The sequence below is a fragment of the Leptinotarsa decemlineata genome, unplaced genomic scaffold, assembly GCF_025532065.1.
Source record: "Leptinotarsa decemlineata unplaced genomic scaffold, Ldec_3_MD MMD2_tig00000505_RagTag_RagTag, whole genome shotgun sequence".
Lineage (NCBI taxonomy): Eukaryota > Metazoa > Arthropoda > Insecta > Coleoptera > Chrysomelidae > Leptinotarsa > Leptinotarsa decemlineata.
The window spans coordinates 8,926,563-8,950,536 of NW_027412549.1; the positions used below are offsets into that span (position 1 = coordinate 8,926,563).

The window sequence follows — 23,974 nt, forward strand, 5'->3', positions numbered from 1 at the left end:
TTTTGCAATTGGTTCTTTTTTTTCATTTTGTTGGAATGTTTATTTGCTATGTGTAGGGGTAATAGGGGTAGTCTTATTATGAAGTGTGGTTGAATTGTTAGAATTTTTGAAGTTAAAGAACTGTGTGTGTAGATTTGGCTGAGGTTGTTGATATCTGTTCTATTGTTTATAGTGTTTGGTTGATTTTTTAATATATATATATATATATATATATATATATATATATATATATATATATATATATATATATATATATATTTCATTTCTTTTATAGTTTTTTTATCATGGTTGTGTTCAACGCTAAAATTTTGGTGCCATTAAAATTTGGGTTATGGTTATCAGTAACAATATGCTTGTTTAGAGCAGTACTAGAATTTTTCATATGTTTGTGCCCATTTAGTCGGTTATTTAATAATTGTGACGTCATCCCAAACTTTATCGCAGTCAAAACATGGAATACTATAAATCAAGTTGGATTGTTTCATTACAGGAACTTTGCTTTTCAGTGACGTGAACAAAGTACTCACTTTTTTCACGGGGCAAAAAGTTATTTCATAAGAAATGATATTTTGTTACCTTTCCTCAGAGATAAAATGTCAAACTTTTTTCCCATCACAGAAAAAAAGAATTTCATATAAGCTAAAGGACGCGGGATGGTTGAGTATGTATATCAGACGCAAATTACACAATCTCACTTTCCACTGTTGAATACTAAAATTCCAAGATCCCGAATATTCACATAAAAATGTTATATATAGGACAGATGTGCCAGACGTCCATCTTCGGAGAAAAAATATGATCCATATTCCTGCACACAATAAAGACATTTATAAAAGGTCCTTTATCTACCAAATATCTCTTCACGGCAATCTCATGGATATTCCCGATGTTTCTTTATCAAAATACACTTTCAAAAAAATGCCAAAAAACATTTGTGTGAGAGGCAATGAAACATGATATATTTTTTTAGAATATTTCTTAATTATATTTGAGTTCTATTTATATCCTGGTGTCACTACATCCAGAAGGGTTATGTTTTTTGTTATGTTTTATGTGGAAGAATTGGTTTTTAGACCCAGCATAATCAATTTAATTACCGCATTATGTGATCTACTGAAAATATTTTATGTTATGGTTAATAATAAATCATTATTATAATCATTGTATTGCCTTCGAAAACTACTATTTTGAATAATAAAATCAAATTTAATCAAAACACTTTTCCACGAACTTTTCAGCTCTACTGTTACATATGTCAATACACACGAATATTTTTTTGTTTTAATAATTAATTTCTAATTCACTAAGAGAGTATGTATATCACGCCTACAATTTTATTTTTTTATTTTTTTCAATGAATAGAGTATCTCAAAGATTTCTGGGTGCACTTCCTCATCCTATTATACCATACATCAGTCTAGATTCTACTAATAATTTTGGTCTAGAAACTTCGAAAGACATTTAAATATTTAAATGATATTCCTCAGGGTATTACAAAGATTCCGAATGTGTGTATTCCATCTTAGGTGTTTATCAACAGTTACTTTTAAGTATTTTATTTAATATTTTTCATTAATTTGAGAGTTTGCATCAATTTTCAGGACTGTTGAGTATTTCCATAACAAGAAAAAGGTAAGTAGAATGTTTTTAAAAATAAATAGCAAAAGCTTCGTTCTGAATCCACTTTTGTATTGCCCCCGTATCATCATGTCGTCATCATGTCTCGTAGTTCTTTCTCTCTCTCATATCAGTGGACGCTGCTTCCCATTCAGGAGCTGCCACCCATTGTATGTCGATCTTTTCTATCATTAAAAAAATTGATTTTTTATCAAGTCGCCTTCTGCTCGGGAGGCCTTTCAATATTTTCAGTCCCATATACAGTCCCCTTTACGTCGTTATCCGAACCAGCCTGGCCTGGATACCGTCCTGAATAACACACAAAGACTCACGATAGCAGACTTTCTTTGTGCACAGACGTTATCAATACGTCCATCCACTAACACGCTCACCACGGAACTCCGTCTCGTAGTTTTTCCAGATGTCAGATTCGAATATTATAGTGGTTTCATCCGCGAACCTTATCATATCTCCAGGAGCATATATGATTATTTTCTATTGATATACACAGTTAACAATATTGACCCCGAGAAAGTTACTGTTCTGGACTGTTACAATTATTAACTCACATTTACTGTCTACGATCCATCTCATGAGTTTCTACTAATTGCCTTGTAATTCCTCCGAAGCCCAAATTCTCAGACGTTTAGTAATTGAGAGTGACTGCAGAATCTAAGAACACATAAATGTTTTTCTCGCCTTGGTCCAGTTTTTTTGTTATATGATACGTTAAATAAACTATGACATCCTGAGTGGACTTATTTTGCTCAACTTCGTATTGTTTTTTATTTGTAAGATCATTTTTCATAATATAAGGTTATATTCTTGTTTCAAATGCTTCTTCGAATAATTTAGCGAGGTTGAATATAATAGAAGTTGGTCTAATGAATCCAATGAGTATTTATCCACATTTTCCAAAGTTCGAAAATAAACGTGAACCAATATTTCTAATTGAAATGAAATATATGGATTTGCTGAAACACATTTTTCATCCAAATTTTCAAATAAGAAGTAGTTAAAATAATCTATTCTATTGACTGCATATGTTGAATAAATTGAGATGGATACTGGATTCAAAAAATAAACCATTTAAGGAATTGATACACATGTATCCCCAGCTATATTTGATAGTTATAGATAAAAGTAATAGATAATAGTTTAAAGTGTTTGAATAATTTATTCAGTCTTGAATATATACATTTTTTTTATGAATTATGCGGCAGAGGGCAGATGAGCACCTTGAGCCCTGAACCCATCTTTGTCGGCAATGTAGACTACTTCATAAAGGACACCGTCAGGTCCTGGGTAGCTGTATTTTCCTTGGACTACGCTGGACAGTTCATCAGTTCCTGCACCGACTAGTTCACCCCTTTCTTCTTTCACAAGACCATCACTAGTTTCCACACTACAAACATAATAACGTCAATTACAGAATACTTTTTTTAAGATATGAGACAGTGTTCATTTTTAATGTGTTTTTTTTCAGTCTTCAGGCAGCATTAGCAAGAGTGACTAAGTCAAGAAATAACGCAGGAAGTAAAATTGGGTGTAGTAGTCAGAGGCAGAAAGATTGTGAAACCCTTTTTTTCTGTTCAAGCTTTCGAGGCTTTCATTGTCTCTTCATTATTAAGTCTACAATAATTATTGAATAAACAAGGGCATGGACAACGTTCATACTTACGAAAGTGAGGTTAAGATGAACTTTGCAAAAAAGTAACAAAGGTGATCCTCATATTTGTATGTCAAGATTAAACTGGTTAAAAACATGTAACATCATGTTCCATTTTTATGATAAAATTAGATGATTGCACAGATAATATGTAATAAAGTATCAGAAAGAGAACTCAACAGCTTGTCGGACATAATTGACGAGACACATGAAATTTGACAGAAAGTTTTTGACAGAATTTCTTGTTCTCACCATCACAGTGATGCCAATGGGAACTCACCGAACTATAAAATGATACATAACAGAGAGTGAAGATAAAGTGTTTCCTTTACGGATTCTTGATTGTTATTAAATTTATTACCTCCATTTGAACAAAAGAGATGAATTAAATCATGCTTAGACTTTCAATATCTGTCCTGGAATTAAAAATATGACACAATTCTAAGAGAGTTCTTTTTTGACTATTATTTTCTGAATCTAAAATTTTAACGTTATCAAAAAAAGCCACAATGAATGGTGTATTTGGAAAGGGTGCAGAATGGTTTATTGCATCTTACGTCACTCTTGTGTGAAGTAATTCTGCCTTTCAATTTTCTATTCGTTTGTCCAATATAAATCTATTCACAACTGGAACAAGGGATGAAAAAAACCACATTAGATGGGTTAATGATGGTGAAATATGTTACTGAAGCGTATTGTTTTTTGATAACTTATTGTTGAATACAATCTCACCTAGAGAAATGAAATGAGAATATTCTTATTATTCATGATAATTCAAAGAGAAAGTTAATAATTTTGTGATTGATTCGGCCGTTACTTGATGAAGATCCATAGTAATTTCAAAAACTACACCTTACGATTTGATCCCCACTAACTTTATTTGAAAAATATATCACAACATGTTTCGCTAGCACATTAACTTTCTCAAGTGATTTGATTCAAATCACTGGCGAAATATGTTATGATGTATTTTTCAAATGAAGTTTGTGATATCTAATTGTGTGGTGTAGTTTTTGAAACAGCTGATAATGGTCGATGTTCAATACCATCCCAAAAATATATCTACACGCCATCGTTAAATTATAAAAAAAAAACAAATTTTTTCAGAACATGTGCTAGAAATCACACGCTACAAGTTAAGACCTTGGTAATTCTCAGTTTTAGAAGCTTCAACTTTTGAAAAGTTTCCGTTTGTATAGGAGCTGATTAGAGGAAACCTTTTTAATAATTCATTCGAATACTTGGAAACAACTTCCTTTTCCCAAGAGTGACTAGTTACTTACGCAAAAGCATATGGTCCGACCCCAATGTTGTCACTATCATAACGAAGGATCACAGCATCTTTTGAAGGACCACCTGCTACCCTAACAGCTTTTTGGGGAGCAGCCGCCGTAACCGTTATGACGAAGAAGAAAAGGGCGACCTGTAAAAATGGTCCTGAATTGAATCCTGATTATATTTTATGGTAAGAGTCATTGAGATTGATTATCAGTAGTACATTTCATTGGTTTCGAATTCACATTGATCAATCCGTTAAGTAATAATATTTCTATAGCAAATATTTCCAAAACTGAAGAATATTACTTGAGTTTTTTCCCAACATCAAACCGTTATTTCAACACCTCGACTCAGCAAGTGATCATCTTCAAGAGGAATATTAAACTCAATTTTCAATCTTGAATCTTGAAGATTAAGTTTCCAGTAATATTCATTACTAGACCAAAAGTTCCAAACATTGCATCACATTTCCAAAAGTGATTGCATTTTTCCAAATCATGAGTGGAATAATACCTACTACATTAAAAAGGCTTTTATTTTTCATTCATTTTTGACCGAACATTTTGATAATGACATATTATAAATAGCTTTGAAATCCAAATTGATATCTCAAGGAACTAGTTATATTCTAGAAATGTTTATTTTGCGAAAAAGTTGGAGTTTTTTCCTTTATTTTATGAATGATTGAATAGTTTGTATTATAGCTTATATTGATACTAAAAAAACATATGTTTTTATTCAATTGATTTATTACATATTCAATTCAATTTCAGAAAACTCTTGAATTCGAGTGTGACATTAATAACAAAGTCACACATAATTAAGAGATTATTAGATAGATGCAAATTTTTCAATATTGTATCTGTATTACTAAACCTACTCACCACTTTCATTTTGTTATTGATGCTTCTTAGCTAACGATGTGAAGAAGAATATGTTTCTTTCAATTTATACGATTCATTATATCTGCAAATCTAGGTCCCCTCTTAATTTTGACATACAAAACAGGTGGATAGATGTATTTGAAACCTCCAAACTGGTTGGTGCATGGGTTGTAAAAATTCATGGATTGTTTCAAAAGAAAATTGTACATTTCAATATTATTTTGGTACGTGGTTGATTGAATAATTTTTTCCATCTCACCATCGATTCTTTCAAATGGCAACTTTGGCGTTTCGATATTAACTTGTGAATATTATAATTTCTGAAATTCACATTATCCTTTGTTTCTTGTGAAAATAATCTCAACATACAGTATAGTAGATGAATCATTTGGTATCTAGCCTATGAAAAAATGGTAAAAACGTCAATTATAGTTTACAGGGATCACATTTCTACATAAAAATCAACCTCTTGTCATTCACACCCTCCACATTACAAACCATAATATGTCACAAAACACAAATGAGACTAATAGTTAAACGTATTTCAATTCAGTTTTCAACCCTGAAACACTTTCCACATATCATAAAAAATAAAATACTGTTTCAGTTTACATTCAATTTCGAACTATAAACTGAAACAATACAGAAAAATTTACTTTATCAACTATTGAGTTCCATTTAATGGCTTCTGTTCTTTCCTCACATTCTGGAGACTATCAAATATTAGTAATATACAGAACCTGTCAATGTTTTCTCGTAAATCATCAAACGTATTTGGCTGCATCTCCTAGACTGTTGAAATGAATCGAGGGATCTGGTCCATCGACCCGGAAAGTTATAATCGAGGAATTTTCACAGTGGTATTACGCAATGAGGAGAATCATCATCTTGTTGGGAAAAACTTGCCTATTCCGTAACACAGGATCTAACATAATGGTATTCTTTATAATAGGCATAACTTGATAATTGAGAAAATTGAACTATTCTTCACCATTAGGGTGTGCTTCCAAAATGGTTATATAGTATGATTACCCAAAATTACTACCCAGATATTTAGTTTTTGGGATATTGTTGAATTTGGCGTGTCACTTGAATGAAACCATTGGATATTTTGACGGTTCACTACATTTATATAAAAAATTACAGTCATCCGAGAAACATGTGGTGCAGACGAAAACTGGATTAGGGTTGTCACGTTTAGAGAGGTTTTCACAAAATTCAGTTCTTCTATCGAAATCATCTTCGTTCATTTTGTTAATTATTTTCAATTTGTAATAAGTGTAATTTCTGTCGATAAAGAATTCTGAAAAGGTTTGTACGACTCATTCCTAATGCTTAGTCGACATATTTTTCATGAAGGCAGCGTGACCTAAAACTGCAACATTCGTTATTGACTACCTATTCCTGAAAGATCATGTTGTCTGGTATGAATGCTACAAGTTTTCATTAATTTATGTAACAATTTCAGTACATATTTTTGTTCAACGAGTACCTTTCCGTCATGATTCTCATTGAAAACACGAACAGGTGCCCATGCAGATTTTCGATATTCGTACAAACTCACTATTTCAATTGGCTCTTGAACTGTAAACACCATTTTCATAAACAAACGTAATAAACGGAATAATTACCATCGTAAGTAAATATTTATGTCTTTTGTATATTTCTAATAGTGAAATTATGTGTTTGGAAATGAATAAAAAATCAGAAGAGTATTTTGCTTTTTTCAGACATTGCTTTCCGTTGTAATGTGAAAATGTTACATAATTAGATACGAAATTGAATGACCCTCCAATTACATATTTTTGACATGAGAATTGTTGTGGAAAGGGGATGGCTAACGAAGGGATTGATTTTTTAGTAGAAATGTGTCCCCCTAGCACCACCTACCAAGGTTGACAGGAGCTTCGTTGGGGATCGTAGCTGTCTTGCTCGAAGCAAGTCGCCTTCTGCTCGGGAGGCCTTTCAATTTTTTCAGTCCCACATATAGTCCCCTTTACGTCGTTATCCGAACCAGCCTGGCCTGGATACCGGCGTGAATAACACAACACAAAGACTCACGATAGCACATGGCATCCGCAGACCTTTTTTGTGCACAGACGTTATCAGTACGTCCATTATAGTCATCTTCATTTTCATTAGGTTGGATTTTTTTTCCTTACCCTTTCAACTGAGATTTGTCAGGAGGACGAATGGTTCATGACGTGAGGTGTTTTGGTGGAGACATAAAGGTCAATGACCTCTATTCCGCTCTGGCCTTGTGTACCCCTTCCTGACTAGGGAATTTGATGAACAAACTGTTCATTTTAACAGACGTCGTGGGGCCTTCACTCAACCGAGCGACGGGACCTTCTGAATCGAGTGGGGTCGTCTATAGTGTGCTTCCCTAACTAATGGGTTATCATGAGTTTCCACTGACTCGAAAACTCTGATTCCTCGACTGAATGGACTGCCGTATACTTAACAGTTTCAAATCTTTGCGGATGGCTTCATTCCGCACGAACCATGGAGCATTCACCAGCATCCTGAGAAGTTTTTTTTTGGCAACCTTTCCTAAATGGAGAGGTTTGACGGGGTGGTTTGTCCCCAAGCACCTGAAGCATACATGATGACAGGCTTGAACATCGTGTTTTTTTTCAAGTTTATTCAAGTATTGCATGTAGAAAAAAAATATTACAATTTTTTTCACAAAATGGGTTAGATTTGCTCTCTGAGTAAAGGGCAAAGATTTACAAGATGAAAAAATAAGAAAGGTAATTGACTCTTATGTAAAGCATAACTTCAAAACACCTGTATATTTAACGTGTGCACGTATTTTTACCAAAATTCTGAAAGATATTCGACGATTTGTAGAGGACAGGGATAGCAGCAAATGGTGGGTGTATTCACTATCGTTGTATTTTATAGAATATTTCCTTGTTTTTCAAGATATTGTTCTTTATTTCAGTTTTAAAATTTTTTAGTTTGTCAATTTTTTTTAATGTACTGGTATTTCATTGTAAAATTTTAGACCGAAAAATAGAAATGTTCTCTGGGTTATAGCTTTTCTAAATGTATGTATAGTATAGTGTGTTGTATAGTATAGTGTGTTGTATAGTATAGTGTGTTGTATAGTAAAATCTTAATTTTAAGATTGAGTTTTGAATTTCTATTGACCAGAAGATAGAGTTTAGCTATCCTCATCTGCACTTTACTCTTGATATAATCAATGTGATTTGCCCAGGTGAGTCGGCGGTCTACCCAAAGACCTAGGTACTTGACTCACGTTTGCCATCCGATCTTCCCGCCTGAAATCGTGACCCTTGTGTCTGGAGAAACTTTACGTCTCCCCAAGTCTATCGCCTGAGTTTTTTCTGGATTGAGAATAACATAGATGTGGCTCTAGTCCTAGAGACACATCTAAGGAACGAATCTATAGTCATTCCAAACTACAGATTCTTTCACAGAGAACGTGTTGGACGTGCTGGAGGGGGAGTTGGCATTTTTGTCAAGCGATCCCTGCAGTTTGTCCAATACGGTATTGACAGTGCTCGATTGCACGGTACTGAGACCATGGGGGTCGAAATTCAACTGAGAAGGGGTTGTCACAGAATAATCTCGGTCTACAACCCTCCGAACATTCGTCTACTCCCAGAATCTCTGGATGAACTGCTGATGGGAAGCAACATTCCGACAATTGCTGTTGGCGACTTCAATGCCAAGCACAGACCTTGGAGCAGAGCCACAAATCGAAACGGCCAAGCGCTCCATGCGCATGTTGACAGATATGAATATCTTGTGCTGGGACCAGATGAGCCTACGTACTATCGCGGGCAGTCTAGGTCTGATGTACTAGACATCGCGCTTCTCAGAAACGTCTCTCTGACTAGCGAAATTTACGTTCTGTCGGAACTGGATTCCGATCATAATCCAGTAATCCTGGTATTGGGCGATGATCTTCCTCCCCCTGATTATCGCATGAGATCCAAGACAGACTGGGATGTCTTCACAGCCCAGCTCGAAGAGATGCGCGCCCCTCCTGAGGTACTCGTTTCTCCCGACGAACTCGACGCGGCAGTTGAGCGTTTCGAGCTTTCTGTGAATGATGCGTTTCGAGCGACCACCTCCAGGGAGGAGTGTCCGCTGAAGAGCTACAACGAGTTTCCCCCTTGTATCAAAGCCTTGATACGATAGAGAAATCACCTGAGAAGGCTCTATCAGCGAGCCCTTTTCCCAGGGGACAAAACAGCGGCGAACAGGATGGCCAATCAAGTCAAACAGGCCATCATTGAGCATCGAAACGAAAGGTGGGAAGAGCTCTTGGAATCCTTCGAACCTGCTCTCTCACCCATTCACGGAGAGCGCGGAGTGTGCTACTCCCCCGTCGACAAGGCGTTAGCCTTTGCAGACACGATGGAACGTCAGTTTCAACTTAACGTTGACGACAATGACGACATCGATCGCGATATGCTGCTGGAAGACCGGGTTCACCGACTCCTCAGGGAGGATGACGACGACGACATCTGTCCGGCTTCTATGGAAGAGCTGAAGGGTCATATCAAGGCTGCAAAAGCCAAGAAAGCTCCGGGGGCCGACTCAATAACCAACAAGTTGTTGAAGAGACTCCCGGAAAACTGCGTCGAATTTCTTCTAAATCTAATTAACAGTTCGTTGGCCCTCAGACACTTCCCTAGAAGGTGAAAGCATGCGATCGTCGTCATGCTCCCAAAACAGGGTCAGAACCAGCTGTTCCCGCAGAACTATCGCCCGATCAGTCTACTCTCGTCGGCGGCTAAGCTGGCTGAGAGAGTTGTTCTGCAAAGACTCAACGAAGAAGTTGAGGACCGAAATGTTCTGCCTAACAAACAATTCGGCTTCAGGAGAGATCACTCCACTGAGTTACAGGCTCTAAGGTTGGTCGAAAACACCATCAGCGAGCTAAACACTAACAAAAAAGTGCATATTGTGCTGTTAGACATTTCGAAGGCCTCCGACCGAGTATGGCACGAAGGTGTTCTGCACAAGCTAAACGCGTTCGACCTACCTCGGGGCCTGATCCGGTGGATCGGGTCTTTCCTGAAAGACAGAACTTTTCAGGTCAGAGTAGAGGGCTCTCTGTCTGACAGCAGAGAGATCCTCGCTGGAGTGCCACAGGGGGCCGTGCTCTCTCCGACGCTGTATTCACTCTATACCAGCGACCTGCCTAGGTCCGAACGAGTGAAGATATCCCTGTACGCCGATGACACGGCTCTTCTCTCATCTTCCATGGGTCGAGAGCTCGGCGTCGTCTACATGCAACGTGCATTGGACGACCTCGAGCGCTGGTACCTCGATTGGAAGATCCGAGTAAACCCGGAAAAGACTCAAGCGATAACCATGGGAAGATTACTATCTTCTCCGGCCAGAAAAGTGAGAATCTCTAGAAGGGAGATTGACTGGCAAGCGCGGGTAAAGAACCTCGGCCTTTTGATAGACCGTAGGCTCACTTGGAACCCGCACATTATGTACGTCAAATCTAAGATTGAGGGTTGGATATCCAGTCTGTACCCTCTGATCAATAGAAAATCAAAGATGAGTTTGAAAAACAGAATCACGATCTATAACACGATGTTCAAGCCTGTCATCATGTACGCTTCAGGCGTCTGGGGACAACGGCTCCGTCCAACATTTCCATTTTGGAAAGGTTGCAAAATAAGATAATTAGGATGATTGTGAATGCTCCTTGGTTCGTGCGGAATGAATCCATCCGCAGAGATTTGCAGCTGCCTTCCATTCGGCAGTCCATTCAGTCGAGGAATGAGAGAGTTTTCGTTTAGTTTCGTTTAGTTAGGAAAGTCACAGATTATGCTGTAGACGACCCCTCCCGATATAGAAGGCCCCGACACTCTGTCGAATGAGGCCCTCATGTCCCCCTTTAACGGATCAATAACTTTTTCATCCATCCCACCCCAGCCAGGTAGGGGTATCCCGTGAAGGGCGACACTGATGTCTAAGGACTTCATGCCGTCACCAATTCAGTCATGAACCCGTTGGTCCCTCTCAAGACCAACAATCAGCCAAAAGGGTAGGGGAGCTGGTCTCCAAACTTGGATGAAATGACGATGACATTCTGTTTCTGGATTCACTCGAATCTTCCAGTCAAGGTACCAGCGTTCGAAGTCGTCCAATGCGCGTTGCATGCAGACGACCGCCAACGCCCGACCCATGGCAGAAGCGAGGAGAGCCATATCATCGGCATAAAGGGAAACCTTCACGTGATCGAACCTCGGAATGTTGCTCACGTATAGGCTGTACAGAATTGGAGACAGCACATCTCCCTGAGACATTCCAGCTTCGATTTCCCTGACGGGAGACAGAGTTCCTTCAACTCGGACCTGAAATGATGTGCCTTTCAGAAAAGACCTAATCCACCGTACCAGACCCCAGAACGAAATCGAGCATTTTGTGTAGCAGGCCTTCGTGCCAGACTCAGTCAAAGGCTTTCGAAATATCCAGGAGGACAAGATGGACTGTCTTCATGCAGCTCGGTGGAGTGTGCCCTCCTGAAGCCGAATTGTTCGTCAGGCAGAACATTTCGTCTTTAACTTCTTCTGTTAGCCTTTGCAGCACAACAAGTTCAACCAACTTAGCAGTTGAGCAGAGCAGACTAATCGAACGATGATTCTGGAATCATGACAACTATGGCATGCTTCCATCTTCAAGGGAAGTATCTAAGAGTGAATTAGCTGTTGATAATGTCCAGCAAGTATCTGACGAAATTCTCCGGAAGCTGCTTCAACAACCTGTTGTTTATTGAATCAATTCCCGGAGCCTTCTTGGGTTTGGAGGCCCTAATGTACCCCCTCAATTCTTTCTCCGAAGTTGGACGGATCACGTCGTCATCATTTTCCCTAAGGATGCGCCGAACTCAGTTTCCAGCCGGATATCATGGTCAATATCATCATCCGGATCCTCGTTAAGTCGAAACTGACGCTCCATTGTGTCTGCTAAAGCCAACGCCTTCTTGGCGGGGGAGTAGCAGATGCCGTGCTGTCCGTAAAGAGGGGAGGGAGCGGTTTTTCTCTTCTCAAGCCTGCGGATGACTCGCCAGAGCTCGTCATCCCCAGGTTCGAGCGATTCCAAACAATCGCTCCACCTCTCGTTTCTATAGTCAGTGATGGCCTGTTCAACATGGTTGGCCATCCTGCTAGTCACAGCTTTGTCTCCAGGGTAGAAAGTCCGCTGATAAACACGTCTGAGTCGATTTCTCTCCCGGATAAGTTTCTTTATCCTGGGAGGAAACTCATTGTAGCTCCGCAGAGGATACTCTGTCCTAGTTGTGGCGCGCGGATAGCGTTGTTCATAGACAATTCAAAATCTGCCACTGCCCCGTCGAGACCGTTGCGAGTTTGAAGCGCCTCACGGTCTGTACGTGTCTCCACTAGGTGAGCCTGGAAGGCTTCCCAATCCGTGGATGATCTCATGCGATAATCCTGGGGAAGGGGATCAGCATCAGGATGACTGGATTATGATCTGAGTCAAGTTCCGACAAAGTGTACACTTCGTAGGACTTGGAGACGTTCCTGAGCAGTGCGATATCAAGCACGTCAGGCCTTAAATCTCCACGGTAGAACGTGGGCTCATCGATACTCATACCTATCAGCATGCAGATGGAGCGCTCGACCGTTCGCATTGGTAAGTCTGCTCCACAGATTGTGCTTGGCATTGAAGTCACCAGCAGCAATTATGGGGGTATTTGTCGACATCAGCAGTTCATCCAGTGATTCTGGGAGTAGACGATTCCACGGAGGGTTGTAATCTAAGATTAGTTTATGACGACCTCTTCTCAGTTGGAGCTCAACGCCCACGGCTTCCGTGCCATGTAACTGATCCGAGTCAATGCCGAATTGTACGTGAGGAAGATAACGTTTGAGAAAAATGCCAACTCTTCCTCCAGCACGTCCAACGCGTTCTCTGTGGTAAAAACGGTAGTTTGGAATACCAAAAGGTTCATTGTGCAGGTGGGTTTCCTGCACCAGTGCAACATCGATGTTTTGTTGTATTAGAAAATTCTCAAAATCTAATTTCTTGTTTGAAATACTGTTGGCATTCCAAAATACAACCTTAAGAGAATTAGGCAATGTTGGTTATCTAGCCATCAACAGGTTCCAGTTAGCACTTTGGTGTTCACCGTAAACATCTTTTCGAGTACGGGGAACTGAATGAAGAGTTTCTTCATCTGGTCCAGAGCGGAACAGATGTCACTAACCTTCGACGGGCGAGGACTACTGGGCGCCTCGGTCGGCCTGGCTGCTTCTGCGTAGCTCATTCCCGGGCGTGTGCCAGATGCTCCGGCAGGATGCTTTCCAGGTGTGGGTGCATTTCGGGGGGCATTTGCAGCTACTTCGGTTCTCCTACAAACCCTGAGGAACTCAGGACCACCACAGTAGTTTGCAGAATGCACACCCTTGCAATTATTGCACTTGGGCGGATCTGCTCGTGGGTTCTTGCACTCACCTGAAAGGTGTCTGCCGGCGCATTTGGAATAGCTAGGCAGTTCCATTGGCTATGCCCGAACCGCTGACATCGGTGACACTGCCCTACCAGCGTTGTTTGGTGTTGGGGCTCAACCTTAACTTTAACGTTAAGGAGATCCCGGATGTCATAAAGATGTTGGTTCATTTGAACCAAAACCAGGGATAGCGGTCGATTTCCTCGCATCATCCTGGTGACGGATGATGGTTGGAAACCTTTTCCAACCAAAGCGTCTTCGATGTCAGCGGTCCCTAGATGTTCCGGAACTCCTCTGACGACGGTTCTGATTTGCCTGTCTTCAGGTAAGGTATACGTGCGGTAAGGATTTTTTTCCTCACCAATAATTTGGACATACTACTGTAGTCCTCGACCGAAGAAGGCTGAACCTTGATGCCGTCAGCCATGTTTACTGCCTTGGTAAAGTTCACCTTATGGAAGGCAGCCAGCTTTGTGAATTGAACCCACTTGTCCTTCTGGCGAACGACAATTGGAGGAACGCGTGTTTTTCTGGTACTTTAGGGCACCTCAAGACGCGGTGGAAGAAGAGAGCCAGTTCCCTGATCTTTGGGGTTTTCAACCTGATTTAGATTTTGGGATGGCAGTTTTGGGCCACCCTGTATAGTCAAAATCATTTTTCAGACCGATTGTCGTCAACCAACATTTTATGTTCACCTTCGGGAAGACTCTGTTGTTGAGAGTTCTGACTCTGAAGTGTTGTTCTTGGCTTCGTCCCAGAGCTTTGGCATCTTTTTAGCCACTTTTTTGAACTTGTTGCCGGTATTTTTGTTTACTGGAGAGACTGGTTTAGATGGAAGAGAAGGAAACTCTTCTTGAAGGCGACGCTTTTCGTTGGCCGGTTCTTGAGGCTTGATCGTATTGTCGTCGTTGTTTGTCTCAGACTGAGCAGAGAGGGTGGTGCCGACAGGAGTATCTCTGTCGAAAAACTCACACCCTTTGATATTCCAAGAGTAGGCGATGAACAGTTCCGTGAAAGTGATAGTTTGAACGCACTCACCATAAGTCTGGAGGGTCCTTGCGCACTACAACCAACGCACTCACTAATAGGAGATATGTAACTACTGGTGAATGGCTTGATCATCCACCAGAAATAGTCGTATTCGTGGAAATATCGAAATTATCGCAGTGAAAAATATTCTGTATGTCAGTTGGACAGCTAACGTCAGAAATCATTACGTCCGTCCACTACCACGCTCACCACGGAACTCCGTCTCGTAGTTTTTTCCAGCTGTCATATTCGAATATGATAGTTGTTTCATCCGCGAACCTTATCATATCTCCAGGAGCATCTATGATTAATTTGCCATTGATATACATAGTGAACAATATTGACCCCGAGACAGTTCCCTGAGGGACTCCGAAAGGTACTGTTCTGGAATGTTACAATTATTAACTCACAGTTGCTGTCTACGATCCATCACATGAGTTTCTACTAATTGCCTTGTAATTCCTCTAAAGCCCAAATTCTAAGACGTTTAGTAATTGAGAGTAACTGCAGAAATTAAGAACACTTAAATGTTTTTCAGCCTTGGTCCAGTTTTTTCGTTATATGATACGTTAAATAAACTATGACATCCTGAATGGACTTATTTTGTTCAATCCCGTATTGTTTTTTATTTGTAAGATTATTTTTCATAATATAAGGTAATATTCTTGTTTCAAATGCTTCTTCGAATAATTTAGCGAGGTTGACTATAATGGAAGTTGGTCTAATGAATCCGCAATGAATAGGTATTTATTCACATTTTCCAAAGTTCAAAAATAAACGTGAACCAATAATTCTAATTGAAATGAAACATATGAATTTACTGAAACACATTATTCTTCCAAGTTTTCAAATAAGAAGTAGTTAAAATAATAATCTATTCTATTGACTGCATATGTTGAGTGAATTGAGATGGATACAGAATTCAAAAACCGAACCATTGAAGGAATTGATACAGTCGTATCCCCAGCTAGATTTGATAGTAATAGATAAAAGTAATAGATGATAATTAAAAGTGTTTGAATAATTTATTCAGTCTTGAGTATATACAGTTTTTTTATGAATTATGCAGCAGAGGGCAGATGAGCACCTTGAGCCCTGAACCCATCTTTGTCGGCAATGTAGACTACTTCATAAAGGACACCGTCAGGCCCTGGGTAGCTGTATTTTCCTTGGACTACGCTGGATGGTTCATTAGTTCCTGCATCGACTAGTTCACCCCTTTCTTCTTTCACTAGACCATCACTAGTTTCCACACTACAAACATAATAAAATTGATTGCAGAATACTTTTTGAGATATAAGACAATGTTCAGTTTTAATGTGTTTTTTTTTCAGTTTTCAGGCAGGATTAGCAAGAGTGGCTAAGTCAAGGAATAACGCAGGAAGTAAATAAACAAGGGCATGGACAACGTTCCTACTTACGAAAGTGAGTTAAGATGAAGTTTGCAAAAAAGTAACAAAGAGGATTCTCATATTTGTATCTCAAGATCAAAATTGGTTGAAAAAATATAACTTAATGTACTATTTTTATGATAAAATGTAATGATTGCACAGATACTATGTAATTGAGTTTCAGAAAGGGAACTCAACAGTTTGTCGGATATAATTGACGAGAAACATTAAATTTGACAGAAAGTTTTTGATAGAATTTCTTGTTCTGGCCATCACAGTGATGCCAACGAGATCTCACAGAACTATAAAATGATACATAAGAGAAAGTGAAGGTAAAGTATTTCTTTTACGGATTCTTGATTGTTGTCAAATTAATTACCTTCATTTAAACAAAGGAGATAAGTATAAATCAGGCTTCGACTTTCAATATATGTCCTGAAATTGATACCATTCAAATTTTTGAAAATATGACACATTTCTAAGCAATTTCTTTCTTTACTGTTATTTTCTGATCCTAGAATTTGAATATTATCAGAAGAAAAGTTACAATCAATGGTGTGTTTACAAAGGTTGCAGGATGGTTTATTGCATAATATGTCACTCTTGTGTAAAGTAATTCTGTCTTTCAATTTTCTATTCGTTTGTCCAATTTAAATCTTCTCACAACTGACAAAAGAGATAGGAAATACCACATTAGATAAGTTGATAATGATGAAATATGTTACTGAAGCGTATTGTTTTTTGATAGCTAATAATTATCGATATTCAATACCATCCCAAAAATATATCTACAGACCAACGTTGAATTATAAAAAAAAACACAGTTTTTTAGCGTAGTTTCAGAACATATGCTAGAAATTACACGTAATAAGTTAAGACCTTGGTAATTCTCAGTTTTAGAAGTTTCAATTTTTGAAGGTTTCCGTTTTCATAGAATCTGATTGGAGAAAACCTTTTTTATTAATTCATTCGAACAGTTGGAAACAACCTTCTTTTCTCAAGAGTAACTTGTTACTTACGCAAAAGCATATGGTCCGACTCCAATGTTGTCACTATCATAACGAAGGATCACAGCATCTTTTGAAGGACCACCTGCTACCCTAACAGCTTTTTGGGGAGCAGCCGCCGCAACCGTGATGACGAAGAAGAAAAGAGCGACCTGTAAAAATGATCCTGAATTGAATCCTGATTATATTTTATGGTAAGAGTCATTGAGATTGATTATCTGTAGTACATTTCATTGTTTTCGAATTCACATTGATCAATCCGTTAAGAAATAATATTTCTGGAGCAAATATTTCCAAAGCTGAAGAATATTACTGGAGTTTTTTCACAACACCAAACTGTTATTTTAACAGTTCGACACGTGTTTCGATCACCAAGTGATCATCTTCAAGAGGAAGATTAAACTCAATATTCAATCTTCAATCTTGAAGATTAAGTTTCCAGTAATATTCACTACTACACCAAAAGTTCCAAACAGTGCATCACATATCCAAAAGTAATTGGAATCCCGTGTTAGGAATCACACGTTAAAAGGTAAGACCTCGTTAATCATTAGGTCACACAAGTTTCGACTTCTAAGGGTTGTCGTTCGTAGGGGTGCGACAGCTGGTTAACGGAAAAACAGATTTTAAACAGATTTTTTTTTAAACAGATTTTTCCACATCATGAGTGGAATAATACTATATTGAAAAAGCTTCTATTTTTCAAAAGTAAGCTGATATAAAGATTCATCGATATTCGTTTTTGGCCTCACATTTTGATAATGACATATTATAAATAACTTTGAAATCCGAATTGATATCTCAAGAACTGGTTATTTTCTAGAAATGTTTATTTTGCAGAAATATTGGAGTTTTTTCTTTTATTTCGTGAATGATTGAATACTTTGTGTTATAGCTCATACTGATACTAAAAAAACAGATTATTTTTATTCAATTGATCTATTACATATTCAATTCAATTTCAGAAAACTCTTGAATTCGAGTGTGGCGTTGCATAACAAAGTCACACATTTTCAAGAGACTATTAGATGCAAATTTTTTTAATTTGTATCTGTATTACCAAACTTACTCACCACTTTCATTTTGTTATTGATGCTTGTTAGCTAACGATGTGAAGAAGAATATGTTTCTTTCAATTTATACGATTCATTATATCTGCAAATCTAGGTCCCCTCTTAATTTTAACAGGTGGATAGATGTATTTGAAACCTCCAAACTGGTTGGTGCATGGGTTGTAAAAATGTATGGATTGTTTCATAAGAAAATTGTACATTTCAATAATATTATGACACGTCGTTGATTTGATAATTTTTTCCAGCTCACCATCGATTCTTTCAAATGGCAACTTTGGCGTTTCGATATTAACTTGTGAATTCCAAATTCTAGTGGAAAACTTGATGAGTTGAGTTGGAAGAACTCTAGCATTTCAAAATAATCAGTTATTTATGTCTCAACTTTGAAATCCACCTAACATACATTGCTATTGATACTCCCAAAGGCTAGGTAGCTGTTACAGAAATTCACTTCAGACAACAGACCTGTTAAACCGATTTAGATGAATATAAATGAGGTGCTTATGACACCGCTGTCTGTATCAATATTTTTATCAGGTAATTATAATTTCTGAAATTCACATTATCGTTTGTTTCTTGAAGAAATAATCTCAACATACAGTATAGTAGATGAATCATTTGGTATAAAGCCTATAAAAAAAATGTGAAAACGTCGATTATAGTTTTCAGGGATCACATTTCTACCTGAAAACAAACCTCTTGTCATTCACTTCCTCCCCACTACAAACCATATGTCAAAAATCTCAAATGAGGCAATTAGTTGAGTGACACCTTATCTGAAAAGTATTTCACTTTCCACATATCATAAAAAATAAAATACTATTTGAGTTTACATTTAATTTCGAACTATAAAGTAAAACAATACAAAAAAAATTACTTCATCAACTATTGACTTCCATTTAATGGCTCCTGTTTCTTTCCTCACATTCTGGAGAAAATCAAATGTTAGTAATACACAGAACCTGTCAATGTTTTCTTGTAAATCATCAACAGTAGTTGGCTGCATCTCCTAGACTGTTGAAATCAATTGAGGGATGTGGTCTATCGACCCGGAAAGTTATAATCGAGGAATTTTCACACTGTAATTACGCAATGAGGAGAAGCATCATCTTGTTGGAAAAAACTAGCCCATTCCGTAACACAGAATCTAATTGTATGGTATTCTTGATAATTGGCATAACTTGATGATTTAGAAAATTGAACTATTTTTCACCATTGAGGTTGGCTTCCAAACAGAATGGATATATAAAATGATTACCCAAAATTACTACACAGATATTTAGTTTTTGGAGATATTGGTGAATTTGGCGTGTCACTTGAATGAAACCATCGGAGATTTTGACAGTTCACTTCATTTATATAAAAAAAATTACATTTATCCGAGAAACATTTGGTGCTGACGAAAACTGGAACACGGTTATCACGTTTCACAAAATTCAGTTCTTTTGTCGAAATCATCTTCGTTCAATTCGTAAATTATTTTCAATTTGTAAAAGTGTATTTATGTTGTCTGGTAATGATACTATAAGTTTTCATGAATTTATGTAACAATTTCAGTACATGTTTTTGTTCCACGAGTATATGCCTGTCATGTACACGAACGGCCCATGCAGATTTTCAATATTCGTACAAAATCACCATTTCGATTCGCTTTTGAAGTGTTAAAACCATTCTTATGAACAAACGTAATAAACGGGTTAATTACCACCGTAAGTTCTTATTTATATCATTTGTCTATTTCTTATAGTGGATAGTTTGGAGAAGAATAAAGAGTCAGAAGAGTATTTTGTATTTTTTTTCAGATATTGTTTATCGTTGTAATGTGAAAATGTTATATTATAGTATTGTATGACCATCAAAATGAGTTACATATTTTTGACATGAGAATTGTTGTGGAAAGAGGGTGGCTAACAAAGGGATTGCTTTTTGAGTAAAAATATGTCCCCCAGAAAACAAAATTTTGTGTTCCACATTTTTTTCGCAATCTCCATATCAACTATATCAACCGAAATAGAAACTGGAAAATGTATGTGATCCCATAATTCCAAAAATGTTGCTTTAAATAAACTTCATAATAATTCAAGATAAAATCTCCCAATATACTAACTCGAGATTTCATCTACAATATCTATCATATATAAGGCTATAGATGGAAAACAAGCTTCCCCAGGTGTACTACTTGATTTGGCAAAGGCCTTTGACACCGTGAGCAATGCACTTTTGCTTAGCAAGCTGGAAAATGTAGGTGTAAGGGGTAATTTTAACAACCTGTTCCGTAGTTTCCTTAAAGATAGTACATGAAGAGTCCAGATGAATGGCGAACTGAGTGAAAAAAGAATTGTATCTTGTGGTGTGCCTCAGGGAACCATCTTAGGTCTTATCTTAGGTCCTACCTGAATTCATTAGTTTCTCAACAATCTTGTGGAAAGATGATTCCATTTGCTGATGACACTGTTATACTATATACCGCAAATGGATGGGAAGACGTTGGCAATATTGCTGACGGCCATCTGGAATCAACAACCAAGTGAATTAGAGCAAATTTACTCACAATCAACTTTCATTCACGAGTCATATTTAGCAGAATATATAAAAATAAACATCGACTCCAAAAATGTCAATTTAGTTAAATCAGCAAAATACTCAAGTATATACATAGATATCTTAGATGGAATATTTAAGTACATAACTTGAAAAATAAATTGAGAGGACTTCTATACAGGTTTCGCCAGCTCCGAAATATGCTAATCCTCAACAAATTGAAAATATTATACTACGCATTTGTAGAATATCTTCTAAAATACGGTATAATTGCTTGGGGTGGTATAAATGCAACTGCACTCGATCCACTAGAAAAAATACAAAAATGTATTCTGAAAATTATATATAACAAAAGCTCTTGTTATCAAACAGAACAGCTTTATGGAGAATTACAAAAACTTACCCCACAATCGGATAACACGAGCTCAAAACACTGCAGCAGTGCACATACCAAGAGCAAATGAAACAATTGGTCAAAAATGATTCACCTATATTGGAGGCAAACTTCTAAATCATGTTCCTGTCTCAGTTAAAACACTTGATGATATTGATCTGACTAAGAAACGCATCAAATATGGATTCTTGAATAAAGTAGACAATTTGTCAAAAACATTGTAGACTCAGCAAATTGATTCATTTCTTTTTATTTTCTTTTCTTTTCTTTTCTTTTCTTGATTAGTTTTAATTTTCTCTTATAAGCTCATTAGAGAATTCAAAAATCAATTATTTCCGCAACAGGCTGTAAACTGATAAACTGAAGAGATAAAAAAATCATGATTATCATAAGACGAAATGAAGAAAAACCATTTGTTTCCTCAGTCAGGTTCCATGTGAAATTAAATGGCTAAGGTTTTTATTTGTTCACTAAATATAAATGTACTTAGAATACATTCGTGCTTTCTAATAATCGATGTAATAATTCTAAGAAGATTTGGCTTTGCAAATAATTTTTTTTTCACCGTAGTATGCGCTGGTCAGGCCCTATCCCCCGAAGACCTGATACATTCGGGAGGGCGCGCCAGCATTATCAACCAATAACCACTCCCCACACTGTGGGGTCCGAGAATCATGTGCCCTGAGCAAATGCAATGAGCCAAGAATGACATCTGCATCTGCGCGGCTAAGATTTCTGCCTTAGTGCGGCAAGCCGGTATGATTTTAAGATTAGAGAGTAAAGAGGGAATAATTCCACCAAGGACTCCAATAATCAGAACAATCATCTTGACAGAATGATCTGGATAGAGTCTGCATAGTTCGAAGAGACAATCTTGATATTTCATCCGTTATTTCTCCTCTTTTCTGACGATATTCGTCTCGCCAGGAGCTGAAAACTCCACGACAAATATCGTTTTGCTCTGGTTATCGAGAAGGACTACATCAGGCTTATTAGCTCGTATGAGCCTGAGGGTGGGGAACGAATAGTTCCAATAAATTCGGCACTTCTCGTTCCCCACAACGGATTCAATATCCCCGGAGCGTAGGGCAACACCGGTATCTCGTCAATAACGTAAGAGTGCCGTAGATGGTAATATAGCACTCTTAAAGCCGCGTTATGTCGATGGATACAGGCCGAGACCGCATATGCAGGACATACTGATAGCAAGTGCATTAGAGTCTCAGAGGCCTCGCGGCAGGCCCTGCACCTTGTGTCAGGAACCTCTATACCCATCACGCGACTGCGGTAGACCAAAGTGTTGAAGACACCATCCTGGCAAGCCATGATGAACCCCTGAGTTTCCGTCTTCAGCCCACTCGACCTGAGAAAAGCAAACGTCAGGCGCTTTGATAAGCCAAGGTTTTCAATGGTATTGAAGAAGACCCCATGCAGTGGCTTATCCTTGTGTCTCTGCAGAAGTAAGGTGATCTCTGCGGTTTTTATCTGAGCTTTTTGCTGAACGGGTTCCAACTCGGTGACAGAGTTGTGATCACCTCGTTCATAGTCGAAAACTATTCCTACTTCATCAGCTGCTCGGGCAGCTGCCCAAAAAAATGCTCCAATTCCTGCTCTCTCATGGTCACAGACCATGCAGAGAAGGGGATCCGAACTCCTAACGATTTTACAAGCTGTATCCAGTACCATTGTCATGTAGACACTCCAAACTCAAAAGTCCACGGCCTCCCTGTTGTCGGGGGAAGTACAACCGTGGAATGGATGATTTGGGATGCAAACTCCTATATAGATGCATTATTTTTTGGGTTTTCACGTCGAGTTGATACAGCTCCTCCCGAGTCCACTTCACAACTCCAAATGAGTAGAGTAAGATTGGAACGGCAAGCATATTTGTTGCAGCAACGTTGTTCTTTCCCGACAGTTCCGATGACCAGATCTATCGAAGTTTGTGCTGATACTTGCCGCGGAGAGGGTTTTTCACTGCTGTTACCTCTTGTGAGTGGCGTTGTTCCACCCCGGGGTAAGTATACGTCTCTCCGGCATCCAGATGGTGTGATAGTCCCCTCCGTAGGTCGATTATGGCGACCGTAAAATGGGCAAAGCGCGCGCTACGTTGCCCGAACAGAATACCCATTTGGAAAATCTAATTTTATTATTTGCACGTGCTGTTGAATGTTATATCCATCAATGGCGATTTGGCAAAATAGACTGAGTGAATGACAACTGATTTGACAGATGTAATTTCAACGAAATAGCCATTATCAATTGTCCTGTTGGAAGACCCTTTGTAAAATCTGAAAGGAGAAATGTCATAAAAATTCGTATGATGAAATAAATAAGACTGAAATTTTCATGGTAAAATCTAACGGATTGAAAAGTAAACTGAAATCAACAGTCTGTGAAATGGTATCAATTGGGTTGACTTCATAGACAAAAAGGAGGTTCCAATCTGTTGACGTTGCAAGATACTCGATAGCTTCTGTTTCACAAACCATTTTTTTCAAATTTAAATGTAGTGTATACGTTTAATTCCTAATGAAACTTTTCTTTGCGATTGAAGAACTATACTAATTACATGAGAGTACTGTAATTTCAAATTCAGATGTTCCCACGCACAACAATTC

The 23,974-nt window shown here is 38.1% G+C and overlaps 2 protein-coding genes across 3 annotated transcripts; both read right to left on the reverse strand.

Moving 5' to 3' along the window:
• Positions 1-2,774: 2,774 nt before the first annotated feature.
• On the reverse strand, positions 2,775-15,083 carry LOC111512964 (cuticle protein CP14.6). 2 transcript variants are annotated; one of them, XM_074173879.1, is made up of 3 exons: positions 14,957-15,083; positions 4,570-4,709; positions 2,775-3,022 (listed from the first exon to the last, which is right to left on the reverse strand). In XM_074173879.1, exons 1-3 carry the CDS (start codon positions 15,038-15,040, stop codon positions 2,830-2,832), a joined length of 417 nt encoding a protein of 138 aa, XP_074029980.1. In that variant the 5' UTR covers positions 15,041-15,083; the 3' UTR covers positions 2,775-2,829. The 2 variants fall into 2 exon arrangements, with proteins under 2 accessions (XP_074029980.1, XP_074029981.1); XM_074173880.1 differs by lacking the exon at positions 14,957-15,083 and adding an exon at positions 5,449-5,555.
• Positions 15,084-15,953: 870 nt separating this feature from the next.
• On the reverse strand, positions 15,954-18,489 carry LOC141479877 (cuticle protein CP14.6-like). Its single transcript, XM_074173881.1, has 3 exons — positions 18,419-18,489; positions 17,358-17,497; positions 15,954-16,201 (listed from the first exon to the last, which is right to left on the reverse strand). Exons 1-3 carry the CDS (start codon positions 18,425-18,427, stop codon positions 16,009-16,011), a joined length of 342 nt encoding a protein of 113 aa, XP_074029982.1. The 5' UTR covers positions 18,428-18,489; the 3' UTR covers positions 15,954-16,008.
• Between the last annotated feature and the right edge of the window lie 5,485 nt (positions 18,490-23,974).

Bases quoted from the DNA above. Each gene is read 5' to 3' on its own strand.
- LOC111512964 (XM_074173879.1), bottom strand. From the start codon at position 15,040: ATGATCAAGCCATTCACCAGTAGTTACATATCTCCTATTAGTGAGTGC. The intron at 4,710-14,956 runs GTGAGTGCGTTC...CCATTTTTACAG, and splicing joins AAGGACCCTCCAGACTTATG to GTCGCCCTTTTCTTCTTCGT. The intron at 3,023-4,569 runs GTAAGTAACTAG...TTATGTTTGTAG, and splicing joins GTCGGACCATATGCTTTTGC to TGTGGAAACTAGTGATGGTC.
- LOC141479877 (XM_074173881.1), bottom strand. The intron at 16,202-17,357 runs GTAAGTAACAAG...TTATGTTTGTAG, and splicing joins GTCGGACCATATGCTTTTGC to TGTGGAAACTAGTGATGGTC.